This window comes from Melozone crissalis, unplaced genomic scaffold (assembly GCF_028551555.1).
Source record: "Melozone crissalis strain CALT ecotype California unplaced genomic scaffold, PUWL_Pcris_2 ptg000027l_1, whole genome shotgun sequence".
NCBI lineage: Eukaryota > Metazoa > Chordata > Aves > Passeriformes > Passerellidae > Melozone > Melozone crissalis.
In genome coordinates this window covers 53,737,205-53,753,601 of record NW_026535805.1, presented here as the reverse complement: position 1 = coordinate 53,753,601, position 16,397 = coordinate 53,737,205, and the positions used below count along the sequence as shown (strand labels likewise).

General features: G+C 35.7%; 1 protein-coding gene across 1 annotated transcript in view; it reads right to left on the bottom strand.

The window, feature by feature from the left end:
• ATAD2B (ATPase family AAA domain containing 2B) overlaps window positions 1-16,397 on the bottom strand; it is a 74,287-nt gene that overhangs the window by 42,673 nt on the left and 15,217 nt on the right. Inside the window, exons 2-15 of the mRNA XM_054280122.1 lie at window positions 16,158-16,312; window positions 14,614-14,660; window positions 13,444-13,597; window positions 11,294-11,396; window positions 10,651-10,759; window positions 9,363-9,479; window positions 8,260-8,335; window positions 6,383-6,481; window positions 5,369-5,480; window positions 4,824-4,939; window positions 3,865-4,039; window positions 3,008-3,096; window positions 2,074-2,233; window positions 1,051-1,141 (exon numbers count right to left, since the gene is read on the bottom strand). Coding sequence (XP_054136097.1) covers window positions 1,051-1,141; window positions 2,074-2,233; window positions 3,008-3,096; window positions 3,865-4,039; window positions 4,824-4,939; window positions 5,369-5,480; window positions 6,383-6,481; window positions 8,260-8,335; window positions 9,363-9,479; window positions 10,651-10,759; window positions 11,294-11,396; window positions 13,444-13,597; window positions 14,614-14,660; window positions 16,158-16,312 — 1,603 coding nt within the window. The remainder of the gene's footprint in view (window positions 1-1,050; window positions 1,142-2,073; window positions 2,234-3,007; window positions 3,097-3,864; window positions 4,040-4,823; window positions 4,940-5,368; window positions 5,481-6,382; window positions 6,482-8,259; window positions 8,336-9,362; window positions 9,480-10,650; window positions 10,760-11,293; window positions 11,397-13,443; window positions 13,598-14,613; window positions 14,661-16,157; window positions 16,313-16,397) is intronic.

Below are 16,397 nucleotides of genomic sequence, written 5' to 3'. Positions count from 1 at the left end.
TTTGTTGTGTGCTGCTATACCCGGCAAAGCTAAAACTGGAGTTTGCTGGACAGTTATGTGTTCTCCTCACCAGAAGATGTTGAGGTCTTTGTGCATCAAAAGCGGAGGGATGCTGCTTCCATGAGAGGTGTCCCTGCGGATGAAGAGGATAATTCGGATGTACTGCAGCTGACTGAATGGACTGATGATCAGTTTAAAGTTCTTACATTCCCTCATGATGGATTCCAAAGCACAGATATTTGAATCTGCTCTTTGTCTGAAAACTTCAGTGCTCATCCAAGCAGATTACTTACAGAGGATGTATCTTTGCATGCAAGTTGTTGAGAAGGTAATGTGGTGTGTGCTTTAGGGTCACTTCCTCTGTTAAATTCACTGTAGAAATATTTGTGTTTGTTTCTGATTAGATCTAAACAGCAGGCTTATCTTGAACAACCAACCTCCATTCAGTACAGCAGGTCTTTGTGAACTCCAAAAGTGTATTTAATGTATTCATGATGCGGTGCTTTTTTTCTCCCCTACCTACGTCTACACTTTGAGGTTGTGCTGTGCTAGCAATCTGGAAAAAAAATTCATCTTTAGAAAGGCTGGTTAGTTTGTTGGATTTATGTCAGAGGAGAGCATGCCAGTCAGTAAAAAACAAACAAAAATCAAAAACCCCACACACAAGTACTATTTTTTTTTTCTCAGTAAGTAGACAGAAAAAAAACCTAAGTCTGCCTATCTCTTTTGTAATTTACCAATTTAATGGGAAGTCTATCTAAAGATTCCAATTCCAACTTCATTTTGGTTCTCTTTAAGGGTATGCATATTATATAAGGACAGTGATATCACAGAAAGGAAATGTGGTTGTATTTTCAAATGACTACTAGCTACTCATTTTGTGTTTTAGTAAGACAGAGACATACTTGTTACTTCAAAAAGAGTACTGTTCAAAGTACAGAAGTTTAGAAAGGCAGAGATAAGAAAATCTTGATGCATTTAACATACCTTCCAAGTTTTACACAGAAGAGAAAGACTCTACCGTAAAAGTACTAACAACGTAACACTCACCAACACATTTCTCAGCCAGTTCTCCTAAGAAAGGATCTGACAATTTGGGGTTCCAATCCCTGGTATGAATTTGCAAAATGTGCTTTCGTGCCTGATTAAAAAAATAATAAAAATAATTAGATTAAAAAACTAGCAAATCAAATCCCTATCATAGAAAAAAATATTCTTCATTTGTGTGAATCTATAGTTACTTTACCTGCTTTTGGCATGTAACTGAGACATATAAAATAGAACTTAGCACTCCATAGTCTTAGCACTCCAAAGAACAAAGTTTTTCCCTTCTTTTACTTTCATATATATGCAGTAGTTTTTTCATCAGTTTCACATTTTAATTTCTGTTTGATCAACATTATTATACATGAACTGATCAAAACTCATGTTCTATTAGGAATTATCATAGTTTTATGATTTCATTTTTAATTACTGCACCTATGAGTAACAGGTTCTACTGTCAAAGGCCTCACCAACTAATAGGTTGAGTACCACAGCACATACACATGAATCCCAAAACAATTTCAGCTAAAAGTTCTATAGAATTTAAATAAATCTATCCATATACAAAGCACATTTAATTTTAGGTATAAATTCATAAAGTATTATGGTAGAGTTTATGTAAATTTAGAAAAAAACCTGAAATGTTCCTGTTGCCAGCATTGTAATGCCTGGCTGTGCATCTACATTTTTTACATGCTTAGAAGTCTACAAGATTTAAAGTTATTTTGTCTTACCATAAGTTTCCAGCCCCCTGATAGTTAAGGTTCATTATACAAATCCATAGTTTTGAGATAAGCAATACAGCTAATTGTGAATAATTTACCTCTGTTTAGTTTTAGCTATATCCTGAAGATCTGAAGCTCAATACAATTTCATATATACAATCTGTTTGTACTAAAAATGTCTTCCTAAATGAAACATTCTTACAAACAAGAATGAATATTTATATTTCATAAGCTTGGTTGTCAGGCATTCAAATGTTTAGTATACTACAGATGTTTATTAATAAATCTCCTTTCCAAGTTTTACCTTCTTGTCAGGCAAGTTGAAAAGAAATTCCCTGTCAAAGCGACCAGGTCTCCTGAGTGCAGGATCTATAGAATCCAGTCTGTTTGTAGCACCAATTACAACTATTTCACCTCTATTATCCAGTCCATCCATGAGGGCAAGAAGAGTAGACACTATAGAGCTACAAGAGAGTTTTCAGAATAAGAAAAGTTTTAGGAACACTGCAAGAACTTCTGCATTTACAAATGCAACATTAATAAATTCAAAAGAAAAAAGCTAAGCTACAAACAGGTGCATAACAGTTTCAGGTATCCTAAGTTCCACTGGCCTCCTGGTCTGCTGGCCCCAAATTTCTCTCAGCAGAGTGGAGGGACATGGACACATAAACACCACCACCTATAGAATGACAGGTACAAGTGTGTTGCCATACAGAGCACAGCAAAACTGAGATCAACAGCAGCCACAAAAAAATTCAGCCAACAGCAAACTGTTGTAAGAAATGTTCTAAAAAATGACAAGATAGCAACACAAGATAAGTTTGTACATCACACCATTAAGAATAAAAGTCACAGGTGAGCTCAGTTCATTGATAGAACATTACAATTCAACAGGCTAGAGCAACATTTTTTCAACTGGTTATTCTATTGGGCTGGTAACAGACAATCTGTTTACAGCACAAAACAGCAAATCAAGGAATGGCTGTGGAAATCTTGTAGTTAATAATGTGGCTGAAGGGTAATTGTCAGTGCAATTCAATTCCCAGCAAATTACAGTTTGCCTGAAGGACTGAAAAGATGACTTTCAACACCAAAAAACCAATCTGTCCTTTCTAGTATAAGTGGGCTTCAGAAAAAGTACCAAGCTTTCCTGTGAAATGAGAAAAAATTACATTTTAAGAGTTTACCAAGATAATATATCCTATACCAAGATAATGGCAGCATAGAAGAAATATTACCTGTGAATCTGATCTTGTCTGCTAGAACGAACTGGAGCCAAACCATCTATTTCATCAAAAAAGATTATAGAGGGTCTCATCAAGTATGCCTGGTATGCAATAAACAAAACAAAAATTGAATTCACTGTTAATTCCTAATTTATCCATCAAAATTGAACATTGGTTTCACTAGGAAGCATTAACATGCTAAACTAACACATATATTGAGACATCTTTGTTAGAAAGTGTAAAGTCTGAAAGGAAAACTGAATTTCCAACTCCTGTAGTGTTTCAAAGCAAAGCAGAGTGCAGTCTACTTTGAGTAAGCAAGATGGCACCAGTGTACCAGTTTTACTGTGTGCTGGACAGGTTAAAGACAAACACACACCTGACACTCAGAAAACATGATCTTATCCACTCATAATCTGTTTGTTTAGACAGCTCTGACAACTACTTTTCTTTGAGCTACTGCTTTACTGCTTTGTGTGACTCCGTTTGTCCAATCTCTTCTAAGCCAAAAAAGAACACTAAAATAGACACACAACCAAGGCAAGCATGCACTCCCCTCTGTAGCATTTACCTTGAACATGTCAGTCAAACTCAAACTGACTGGGGTTTTTTCCCCAACTTTTACCCAAACTACTTTGCTTCATTAATGAAGAAATCAAGAGACTTCTTCCTCCAAGTTTCCACAGCAAGAAAAGCTACTGTCAGCATTCCCCTACTCTTTTCATCCAAATATGACATTTGGTAAAATCCTACTTAATTTACAGAAATGTACAGTTATTTAGTTTGAATTGGAAATACCTTTGGCTACCTAAACCACAAAACACAACATACAGAGAAATTATATCAAGAAAAATGCATTTTCTTCTAACCTGATCAAAAAGGAGTCGAAGCTGACGTTCAGATTCACCAACCCACTTACTGAGACAGTCTGCTCCTTTCCTCATAAAGAAAGCCACCTTTTTGTCTCCTTGACTGCATTCATTAGCTAGAGCTCTAGCTACCAAGGTTTTACCTGTTCCAGGAGGACCATAGAATAAACAGCCCCTGAAGATAAATGGATCAACACAGTCACAAACTTATTTTACGTCTCCTGAAAAACTCCAAGTCAAATTTTATAATGAAGACAGGGAGCCTGGAGAAGAATGACTTAAGATCTTGTATTATTGTTTTGTAGTAGTATTGTATTATACAAATGTTGTAGTATTAACATGACTTCATAACATCTAAGTTTGTTTTATGCTTTCAAATCAGTAAAACTTTGATTTATAAAGAACATTAATCAAAGGCATATTAAGTTTTCAAAGGATTCTTCTACATTAGTTAAATACCACCTCTTCAAGTATTAGATTTTAAGTAATACCTTAATCAATATTTGTTACTTCTTTGGAATGAAGTAATTAAGTGACAAAAATACCCCCAATTTTTCAATTGACTTAAACACCATTTAAATCACATACCAAGATGCCACATTATTAAATATTATAATCCCAGTATACTATTATTGAGAGAAACATCAGCCTTTTCCTTGATCTAGTAAAATATTTAATAACATAATGGGAAAAAAAGGCAAGGTACTCCTAAACAAAAGACATGAAAATTCTTTCTTTAACCAAATCACAAAGTTTACCTTTCCCCCACAAGAAAAATATACTAGGTTTTTTTAATTCTTCACCCTGCTCATTACATATTCTGATACACAAGTTAGGTAGCAAACATGTAAATCTATTTGAACTGTAAAACACTTCAGGGAAAGAATCAACCTCCTATGCGTTTTCAATTCCTCAGAGCTTAATTAAAAAAATACAACAGTGAGAGTAAATACACCTACCTTGGTGGCTGAATTTTGAATTTTTCAAATATTTCTGGATAGAGAAGAGGAAACACTACCATTTCCTTAAGTGCAAGGATATGATGGCTCAATCCCCCTATACTATCAAAACACACCTTAGGAAAAAAAAAACATATTAAGTTTATATTGCAACAGCTTTCCACAAAAGCACCTTTACTTATAAAACATTTGAAAACAAATTAGAAAAAATATTGCATTGATCAACAGGATTTCCCTGAATTTTGAATGTGTGAAAAACCAGCTAAGAAAGTCAACTCTTGGCTGCCCACATGAGGCTCATTTGGTTTTCAAGTTAACTGTGCAAGGGCTGCCTGGACATCTACAGAGATCCAGTCTAAGTACCAGAGCAAATGCTTTGTAGTCCAAAGGAATAAGGAGACAAAAGCTTTGGTAACAATAAAATAAAATTTTAAAAAATCAGTGAGCTTTTCTATGAATTTACTTCAACATCAATAAAAGGCTGTGGAGAATTCTGCTTATGCATAATTCAGGGAAGGAAGATAAAAAGCTCTAACTAAACCTACCGATTTATCAACAATCATTGGGTCAACATCAGCCAAACTCGCCCCAACTTTCACACGTTCCCGAAGGATTCCACTAGCTAAGTCTTCTGCTCGGAAGTTTAGAGGCAGGCACCTGTTGAACAATAAACAAACACCAAATAAATACTGCTTTCATTGCTTGGAGGTGAAGAAACAAGAGATTAAATGCCTTTTACTACATAAAGAGATAACCTTCCCAGACTGGTAAACAAAACTAATCTTCTTTTTTTGTGATAACTATGGCTATATATCTGGAAGTTCCTTAACATTTATGCATCCATACACATATTTCAATCTGAAGAACTAGGCTGGATAGATTATTTTGATTGAACACAGAAGAAACAATATTTGTTTCCTTTAAGCCCTTACACAGATTGTACATCAGGCCAACACATAGTTAAAGGGAGGAAGAAAGGAACTAGTAAGAGACAGGTTACACTCAGAACTACACTTCTGGTCATTGTACGTTGCTTGAATTCCTTGCAATGGAAAGGGAACAACGTGGCAGACAGGAAGAGATGGAAAAAAGATGAGGGAACTTTTTTCCTGCAGAATTTTCCTACCTAGTATGAGTGAACAAATTTACTTATAGATCTTCCATTTTTAGATTACTGCTAAATACATGTAAGGTCAAAAAAATGTGCATTAGGTGTTTTGAATGCATGAATTCTTACACAACAGGACAAGTGAAGAGCTGAGAGTACAACTGAATTAATTAGGACCAAGTTACACCAATTTTAACCAAGAGGAGTTGATTTTTATAACCCAACTGAATCAAACAGCTACTCTTATATTTCCATCTTTTTATCACTATTATTAATTATCTACTCATAAGATTCCAAAATCTGAATTGATATATAACCATCACTCCTGCTAAACCACATCTGCAGGTAATTACCAGCAGAATCAAAAGTCTGCAGAACTCATAAAACATTATAGACTAGTTCTGCTTGTTTTCTTATAAATAATAAAATCAAACCATTCATGTTGTGATACCTATTTCTTGCTCTGGCTATGCTTTTAGATTTTCTTCTTTCAAAACGTTCTTCATCTGAAGAGGTTGTATCACTGCTGTGAATGGCATGCTTCTTTCTCCTGTTGAAGTGGCAAAACAAACAGAAAACTCAGTCTTTTTTTGCAGTGGAATGGCATGTTTTGGTCCTATAAAAATGAAACTGAAATGCTAAGTACAGTATTGTTCAGGTTTCAGATGCATGCAAATTGTAGCTTCATCAATACCAAAATAATCTGAGAGGGAAACAACAGCTCTTACTGCCACAGTGATTATCTGAATTCAACATGAACATTATTAGAACAGCAGAGCCCTACAAAATGCGTGGTCTAGTCCATGCTACCTCAGCAATGTGATTTGAATATTCAGTCAATAAGCTGCAATTGTACTTAAGAAAACTTCCAACTACTTTAGCCACCTCTAACACAACAAGCATACCAAAGTCTCCTTACTCAGTTTGATGCTTCCTTTATATATTCTTTGAAAAAAATCCATACTTCACAAAGTATATAATCTCTTTTTACGAGGTTATTAATTCTGAATAGCAGAACAGGCTCTCAAAACACCTTTACTTCTAATCTGAATCCAAGTAAAATTACTATCCAAAGTCTCAATGAACCATTTCTTATTTTAGTATCACAGTATTTCATAAAAAGGAGTATTTCAGAAATACTAGAGAATGTACATTAAATCTTCTGTACAAAAAAGTGTTGAATTTGATATTGGTTGAAATACTCGGCACTTTTGAATGAAGAAGTTGGTTATTAGTAAAAACTCTTGGATTTTAAGTAAATATGGTAAGCTGCATTATTTGTATGAACATGATAGTGCACTGAATTAACTGGTTTTTTGCCAATGGATAACATGGTCTATCAATTTTACTGTTCAATGACCAAAAATGAGATACATTTCAAAACATATCAAAGAGAATATCAAGCAATTGTGAAGATTTCTTATGACAAGAAGGGATAAAATGAGGGCCAAGTAATGAGCAGGCAAAAACCAAAGGGATAATAACTTTCACACTCTTCACATATGAATAGTAAGTACAAGTATAAATCCAGATATTACCCAAAAAATGTGATATGCTTTTCAAGGAAAAAAATCAAACCACCAACTCTTATCTGTATTACAGAGAAACTTTAGAATCCTAAGATTCAGCTATTACTTTATTTACTTTATATATTTTCACTATGCCATGAAATTGAGCAATAAGGCAAGAGTTTCAGCTATGACTAGTATTCATTTACTTGGATTCTGCTCATGGACAGATTTGTCTTTTTGAAGCTTTGAGTAAGTTTATTTTTTAAAAAATGTTTTAAGCTGTAATCTCATCTGTTTTGTTACATAAAGCCTACTGACAGTTTCCAAGACAACTTGATACATTCCAGACTTCTCTGACACAAAACATAAGAGTCAAAAATTATGCTTGCTAAATATTTTATTAAATTGTTGAAAATTCTTGCATGAAATTTGAACAGAAAGAAAACAAAAAACATTAACCTGCTTTGCTCAGTTTTATAGAACAGAAAAGGGATATTTGTTAAACTGATGCATTGGATTTAAATATTCAATATATGGCCTTATAGAGAAAGCTACAGTGTGCCATGCAGAATTCTTTCCAGTGCTTGTAGCATACCTGTTTCCACTCTGTGTAGCACAAAGCTTCTAGTAGGTTTATACAGTGCCATGACACCCCTGTCTGGATGCTGATCAGGATCTGAATCCAGGATACAATTCAAGAGCCACTCACATGCGTGAATGAACTGTGCAACTAACTCAAGAATGGTTTGAAAATCAAAAGCTACCAAAATGTACCAAAGGAAAGCAAAGAATTACACACCAGAAGACTGACATTTACCTGATATGGCTTCTTCTTGCAGGAGATCTGTGAATATCGAACAGCGTATTTTCTCTCTTTTTTTGATGAGCTGGCACTGTAACATCAATTACAAAAGAATAACAAACTAATCTTAATGCAGCACAGAAGTGCTGGATTATCAATTTTCATCAATAAGGTTATCATTGTTTCTCTAAAAGCATAAATTAAAAAAAGAATTGGGCAGGGGGCTTTGTCACTATCACCATACTTGGCTTGATGCAGGCACAGGAATTTCATCCTCATCCTCCCCAAGTTACTAGAGCAATGTATGTGGTTGCACAGAATGTAATTCAACCAGGGCACTAGCATTTTGAGTTTATTTGCAGGACATTGAAGACCATTCAGAAACCTCTTCAGAGCTGATAATAAGGGATGTCTTGAAATTTCTCAGAACAAATAAACTCCAGCAGTTCTCTATCAAAGAAATCATACTCTGTGATCCTCTGACTTGCAGAAATGGTTCAAAGCTGCACCAGGGAAAACTCAGACTTAACAGGAAGAAGCATTTCTTTACTGAGAGGGTGATCCAACACTGCAAAAGGCTTCCAAAGAGGTTGATGCCCCAAGCCTGTCATAAGAGGCATTTGGGCAATGACCTGAATAACATGCTTTTTGTCAGCCCTGAAGCTGCCAGGCAGCTGGACTATATGAACACTGAAATACCTGAGATTTCTCATTTGTGATAACTGCTGATATGCCATTTATGCACTGTTATGAATTAGGCTTACCACTCAAGAAGAGAAGCAGGCATAACAGTAACTATTTTTTCTATGGAATCACCTAATTTATTAGATTGCTTTCTGCCAAGTATTTCTTGACCCAAACCCTGTTCATCCCTAGCCCTGAGGCCACCACAGGGACGTAATTGCAGAGTTCAATGAGGCAGCAAGGCCACCACCACTGACAAACTGACAGACTGTGTCTCAGCAGTCCCATCCACATGGTGACCCACAACAGGCTAGGGTGGAAATCACACAGTGCTGCATCCCTGTTACTCAGTCAGGGGTGAGAAACAGCCATCCAACTATTCCCTCCCCACATCCATGGTACTCCTGCAGGTCAAGCACTGTCAGGTTCCTCACCTATTGGAGGGGCCTGGTATCTCTCAACAGTTTTTCTCTGTCTGAGATTATATGGCCGATCATTTTCTTCCCCCTCAGCTTCCTCTACTTCTATATCTCCATCTTCTTCCTGAGACTCTGTTGGGGGGTAAAAATATTTTCAGAACACGTCCACTTCATGTCAGAGCTACCCTCATCCTAAAAAATTAACTTTTTAATAGTCATTGAGAATTACTGCCCGTTTATTAATTAACACTAATTGTCAAATCAGTGGAAATTCTGAAGGTCATGATAAATCTACAGCACATTGTCAAATGTCCTTCTAGTTTTTTACACAAGACTCTGGAAAGGCAAAAGAAAGAAAAATAAATGCAGTCAAAACAGTTTTAGTTGTAAAATACTTCAAATATCACTTCTATCCACTGTATTTTTCCTTCAATAACTATCCTTCAAATTAAGGATAATTCCTTTCATCTCTTTTCCCATAGGAGCCTCAATAAATCAAATATTTGACACAGCATGAAAATAAGTACAACTTTATGATTCACAGCATCATTTTTAAACAAAGCAAAGAACACAGAAATACACTTTATATACTTTGCGTATAAAGGCACAACATAGGTACATCTGTTAACAGGATCAGAACTTCCATCCATGGATCTCAGAACTAGGACTGCATTCTTATTCATTGGGACAAACCATACCTTCCACAGCAGTTTTAATTAAAAATTGAGATGCAGTATGCTGAAACCTGTATGGATGCCTGAAGTTTAAGTAGGATTTTTTAAGGAGCCCAAGCATGATGCAGATCAGACAATCAAAGTTGGGCACAATCCCTTCTTTCCTGGTAATTTTTGAACCCATTGACCAGTTTCATTCAAATTTTTAAAGCAAAGTAGAATTTCAAATACAGCTGTGCACCTACAAGCCTCCCAAAATGTCAGTGGACAGAAAGGAGACTTAATTAATACCTTACCCCAAAGGAAGGATGCAGGCCTAACTATTACAAATTCTTTCTGGTAATTGCCACTCAGCAAATGAGAAACACCAAGTCAGTTAGAACACACATAGTTGTAGACTACACTCATCAAACCTTGATTTCCACCAGAGGACTGTTACATGGAATGGAAGGAAAGCTCCAATTACTTAGTATTAAGAAAAACAGAAGGAAGGAAATTTACTATACAAATATTTAGAAACCAGGCTTTGTTCTGCTTTCTGAAGTGCAATATACTACTATCTTATGGGAAGGCTAACTTTGTTCCATAAATATTTTGGACAAGCCCCCACTATTTTTTACAACCCCTACCTTCTTCTTCCCCTTCTGTGGACACTTCATGGTGGTTCTGAATCCCATAGCTATTTCTCCTCAGTGACTTCCTCCTTCTTTTCACTCGAGAATACATATCCATGTTTTCCTGGAATAAAATTCACATGCACTTCCATCAGTAGAGTCCCATGTCACTCAGTATTAGTCCCAGTGCAGTAAATGATGCTCTAAACAATCTCTAGTTCTCGAGTGTTTTTCCAGCAGGGCTCTCCATAGGTAGACTACAAAAGCAGTCTCATATAATAGATGCTAAAGTAAATCTCTCAGACAGTACCTAGTCCACCTAATACAAAGTAACATCAGTATCAAGTTTTCATGAAAAAAGCAGATGATAGTCCCTGGTCCTGCTGTTTCCAGGCTACCACAGTATGCTTCAAACCAAAGAACCAGTACAGCACATCAGGAGAGCACAACAATGAATTTATCAACAAAGGAAACAATGTAGTGTATATCCGCTAATTTAGTTCTGAATTTTAGTTTATCATGTTTTTTTAATGTTATCCACCAAAGAAAATCATAAATCTTTAGACAGAGCTATAGATAAATATATGGTGTTTGCAAAAACAAACATGCTCTGCCTTGATATGACTTTTATCCAAGATCTCAGAAACTCTGCACTTACAAATTCAGTATCTGTCCACATTCGCAGCCGTTCCACCTCCCCAGATCGCCTGTTCCTCCTGATGTTAATATTATCCATTTCCTGCAGGACAGCTTCAGCAGTGCTAAAGTATATGCAACAGTTAACACACACAAAAAATCAGTCTTTAAACAATGCCATGCAGAACTTTGGACATAGCATTCAACATCTTAAGTTGTCTATCAATTAACTACAAACCTAACCATAATAAAATTGAAAGAATATAAACTAATAAGTATGTAAAAGAAGAAATGCTGATGCTATTTAAGTTTGGAGTTCACATTAGAGAGTAGTATTTTAACAAACTTTTAAAAATAATTTGGCTCAATATAAATTGTAGCATATAAATCTGCAACTGCTGAGACATTAGATTAGGTGTCAGGCAAGATTAAATTTGAAAAACAAGAAAGTAAAGCTTTTCACCTATATAATTATAATAATGGGAATGCAATTAATGCCTCCACCCCATAAGCTTTACAGTTTCTTACCCTGGCCTCAAAGAGACACTAGAACATATAGGATTTTTATTAAATCAGTAACATCTAGAATCTCATCATTCAGTATTTGACCTCATGATCATTTCTCATCTACTATTTAGTCAGCATTTTCATTATCTGAAGTATTTGTAAACAGCTGTCAAAACAGCAGTGGTATGTAAGTGATAACCCTGGCCAAGATGCTTCACTGCTAAAGAAGAGAACAGCACAGTATTAGCCAGGCCAAGTCAATTATTTGGCCACCTGTCCTGAAGACCATGTTACTGCTCTCCATGGTGATTAGAGTAGCTTTTAACTGGAATTCTGCTATATTTGTATAATATTTGTACGAAGACAGAAACCTCCATTTCCTTTTTTCAAGCTGTTTAAAAGTAAATCTAAACAGTCAAAGACTGCATAGAAAGAAGACAGTGGAAGTTCTGGTGATGTAAGTCAGTAAGGCCACACTTTCATTATGAGAGCTCCTCTCCATTTTAAATAATTCTTCCAAAATATCTGTGATGAGTGACAGAACCATTTCAAGTAAAATCATGCTGCAGTTTGCTACCAAAGAAAATAGGGTTGGAAGGGACCTGGAAAAGTCAATGTGCTCTGCCAGGCAAGAGCACACTACAGAATGCCTAAATCATTCCTGACAGACTTTTGTCAAACCTGTTCTTAAAAACCTCCAATGGTTATGGGACACACTGTTATAAGTAAAAGCTCATATACAGACTTCAATACCATGATCTTATCAAATTACAACTTCATGGTAGACTTTTCCCTACTGTTGATGAGGAGAGGAAGATTCAATTGCAACTAGAAAAATAAATGTAACTCAATGTAAGTTTGCACACTGATACCAAGTAGTTACTGAGTAAGTCGGAAAAAAATTAAATTAATAAAAGATTCAATAGAATACATTTAAAAATAAAGATCATACTTGACAATTAAATGTTTACATCATTTTCCAGCTCTGGAGAAAGCAGTCTCAGAGATGTGACTGCTAAAACCTGTTTTACAGGTGGGAAGATCAGGACATATTAAATGACCTGCCCAGGGCTAGAGAGAAATAATAGTTCAGAAAAAGCATTTCTGGCTCCCATTCCTATGCTCAGACCAGACCGTGCCTCCCTGACCTACTTTGTCTGCACAGTAAATGTCAAAAAGTGACACCCATCCTATGTGAATTATTAACAAATGGCAAAAAACAAAAACAAAAGAAAGTTACAAACTTTTGATATTTTATGATCAAATCATACAAGCAAAATCTAGAATGCTTCCAAGCACCGCTGCTAATCACCAATTTACATGACATTTAAGGTATCACTACATAAACAGGTTACCAAGAAACAAACTAGGGTGTGGATTTACAGCACGTCAGGCACTCTGCAGTAACTGCCAACATACAGCTTTATCCAGGTGTAAGGACAGAGTAACTTACTCCTCAATGAAAGCCTGGGAAGCTGCTCTGCATTTAGAGCATGGACACCATGGCAATCACAGCACAGACCCAGCTGTAACTCAAACCACAGTCTAGCTTGTCTCAGTGCATCCCCACAGTAAAACACAGACATGGCACTGGAACACAGGGGTTTCTAATTTTAAAAAATCATTAAGGTGCTTTGTGAATACAACTGTAGTATCCCCACATACCTGTTTACTAGCTGATCAAACAATAAACTCTGATTCAAAGTTTCAAATCTGTTTTTCCTGGACCGACAACTTTTTCTGACTTCTATATCTCCGTTTATGCAAGCATGGTCCCCATCTCCCTTTTTTTCCCCTCGAAGGGGGTGGCTTTTGAGAGCTAAGAGAAATTTGTATTACTACTTCAAAATGCAGGAAACAACATTTTCACAAACAAGAATTAATAAGAGAATACTTAGCAAGGACAATAAACCAAAAGTTATTAAGCATAGTATGAACTAAAGAACTGTATTTAATTCCTATCAAAGATATTTTAAAAGTTACTTCTGCATATTCACGCTTGTTTCCTTAGATGACAATCTTATTTTATGATGAAAATTTGGCATTCAATTAAGCATTCAATATTTTTAAGTTAACATCAATACTAAAATGCACACTTGGCCCACAGTTTCAATTCTTAGTCTTTCAAATATAGTATCAAAAGACCAGATACAACATACTGACTTCACAAGCAAATCTATACCAACTACTCTGTACAGTGCCAAACAAAGAGATCCCACTGCTAATTGTTCCTTAGGCACCACAATAAATAATAAAATACCAAATATGCCTAATGAAATAACACTTTACATAGAGTCAACACAAAATTAAACAAGACAGAACTGATGAAAAAGGGACACAAAAGACAAAGTGGTTTTAGCTGAGATAAGCAATGAAATGGCAAGTTTGTAAGGTACAAGCTTTTAAGAAGACTGTTCAAGGTAGCAGGAGCTGCAGACAAGGCAGGTCTCTCTAAAGCAATAGAGTTAAGTAATGTTAAGAACCACAAAAGGCCAAATTTCAGATGAGCAAAGAGACTAAGTAAATTAAAGAGACCAACTGAGAGAGGAAGGCCAAAATTAGCTCATAACAGTAATTTGGGAATTAAGGAAAACATCAAGATCATGGCCAAGAGGTCTGAATTGAGAAGAGAAATGGATTTTCATCTAAAAATGTTCCCCATATCCACAGAGAGTATCCAAGATGGCAACAGGAAAAAACTGAGCAGCAACTTTTCTGGTCAAAACGGTCAAAGGAATCAGTAAAGTTATCAAAAACATATGCCACTGAATATCATTGACATAAAACTGTTTAATGCAAAAGGTGATACAAAAAGCTTTGCTATAATTTACTTACATAAGCTACGTCCATTTGGTAGTGTAGCACCAGGCTGAGAAGTTAGCCTATGGGACAAGCAGACATACAAATAACATTAATATTCCTTAGCCAAGCAAAAGGCACAGAGAAAACAGAACTTTGACTGTAAAATGCTCCATGATACTCTGATTTCAAAACCTCTCCAAGACAAAGCCTTGGAAGAGTCTACTTCATGCCCAACACCTTAGTAAGGACAAAACTGCTCAATACCAATTGTATGAATCCCCCCAACTGTCAAAGCACCTCTTTGATTAATCTCCCTAATCCTTCTTCATGCCCTTATGCTGTTAACTCTCTCCTTAAATTTCAGAACTGAACCTTCATATAGCTCTCCAAAGGCAACCATCATTCCAACACTTTGGATAAACCAGTAGAAGTAACAGAACTTTTGGGGAAAGTCTTAGGGACTGAAGATCACTGTTATGCACAGTGCTTTGGATTTTAGCAGAACAAACACAAAACTTCAGATGCAAAAACACATTGCAGTGGGTTCTAAATGAGCAAGAATATGATTTTCAGTACCCTGGCCAAATTTCATTTGACACAATGATCTAAATTCTCCCAGCTGCATTACATATTTCTTTTTGTATATTGACATTTCTAGGAGCTCCAGTACAAGTCTACTCTTATAAACAAAAGAAACAGAAGGTGCACAAGCTTCAAGACATTCCCAATCACCATGGCACATTAATATGTGATTTATATATATATATAAATATATCTATATATAGATTTAATTCATTCTGTTTTAAAAGAGAAAAATAAGAATAAGAAGAGGTAAATCTATCTTGAGATTTACACAGCTTTTAAGCAAACTTCATCCTAGCAGTCAAAAGTGGAGTAGTGACTTACAGTCACTCTTACATACAAATCATTTCAAGAATGATTTTGACATGTACATAAATACATATCTGCAAAATAATCAGCATTAACTGAAAGTTCATGGATCAGGAACATACTGTGTACATTGTCTCACAGTTACCTGTAACCATGTGAGGAACCTTATGAATACAAGAATGCTTTGTAAAATACTATGAAATCATTTATAAAATAAAATTAATTACTTCTGCTCCAAGTTACAAAAATGTGGCAAGACTGAGGCTACATTCAGTAAAATTTACTTATTAGGCTGAAGAACAATAGAAATAAACTTGACTGTTACCCATTCCCTAAAGATGGTAACACTGATTCCCTAATTAAAATATCATGTCTTCTTATAGCTTGAGTACATAAAAATACCAATTACATTACTAAATTTGGATGCATCAAGAATCCAAAATTCAGACTGCATCTCAAATAAAATTACTTTATATTTTTTGTACAAATATGCACAGAAAGGAAACACAGATGAGACAACTGATGCAATCCACATTCCTGGAGTCTTAAAATGAAGAAAATTTTGTAAAAATAACATGTTTCAAAAATACACTCTTGAGCTGCAGCTGACTACAGAACTAGCATAAATGGGATAACAACACAGAAAAAAATTGGTATAAGTTCCTTCTTCTTTTGGCACCAATTACCTGGACTGTCCAGTTGAGATGCTCCATTCCTCTCTCTGCCCAGTACCGCGTGATTTTGATTTGTCTTTGCCCACAGGATCAGCATGTTTTGAGGTACGTTTGGCAGGAGGAGATATGTGGCTATCACTCAAACTAGCATCACTACCTTCATCTTTCTGAAAAGAAAAAAAGCATCAGATCATACTTACTTGGCTCCTTTGCAGATATCCTTAGAGAAAAAGGGTAAACTTCAGAGCTCAG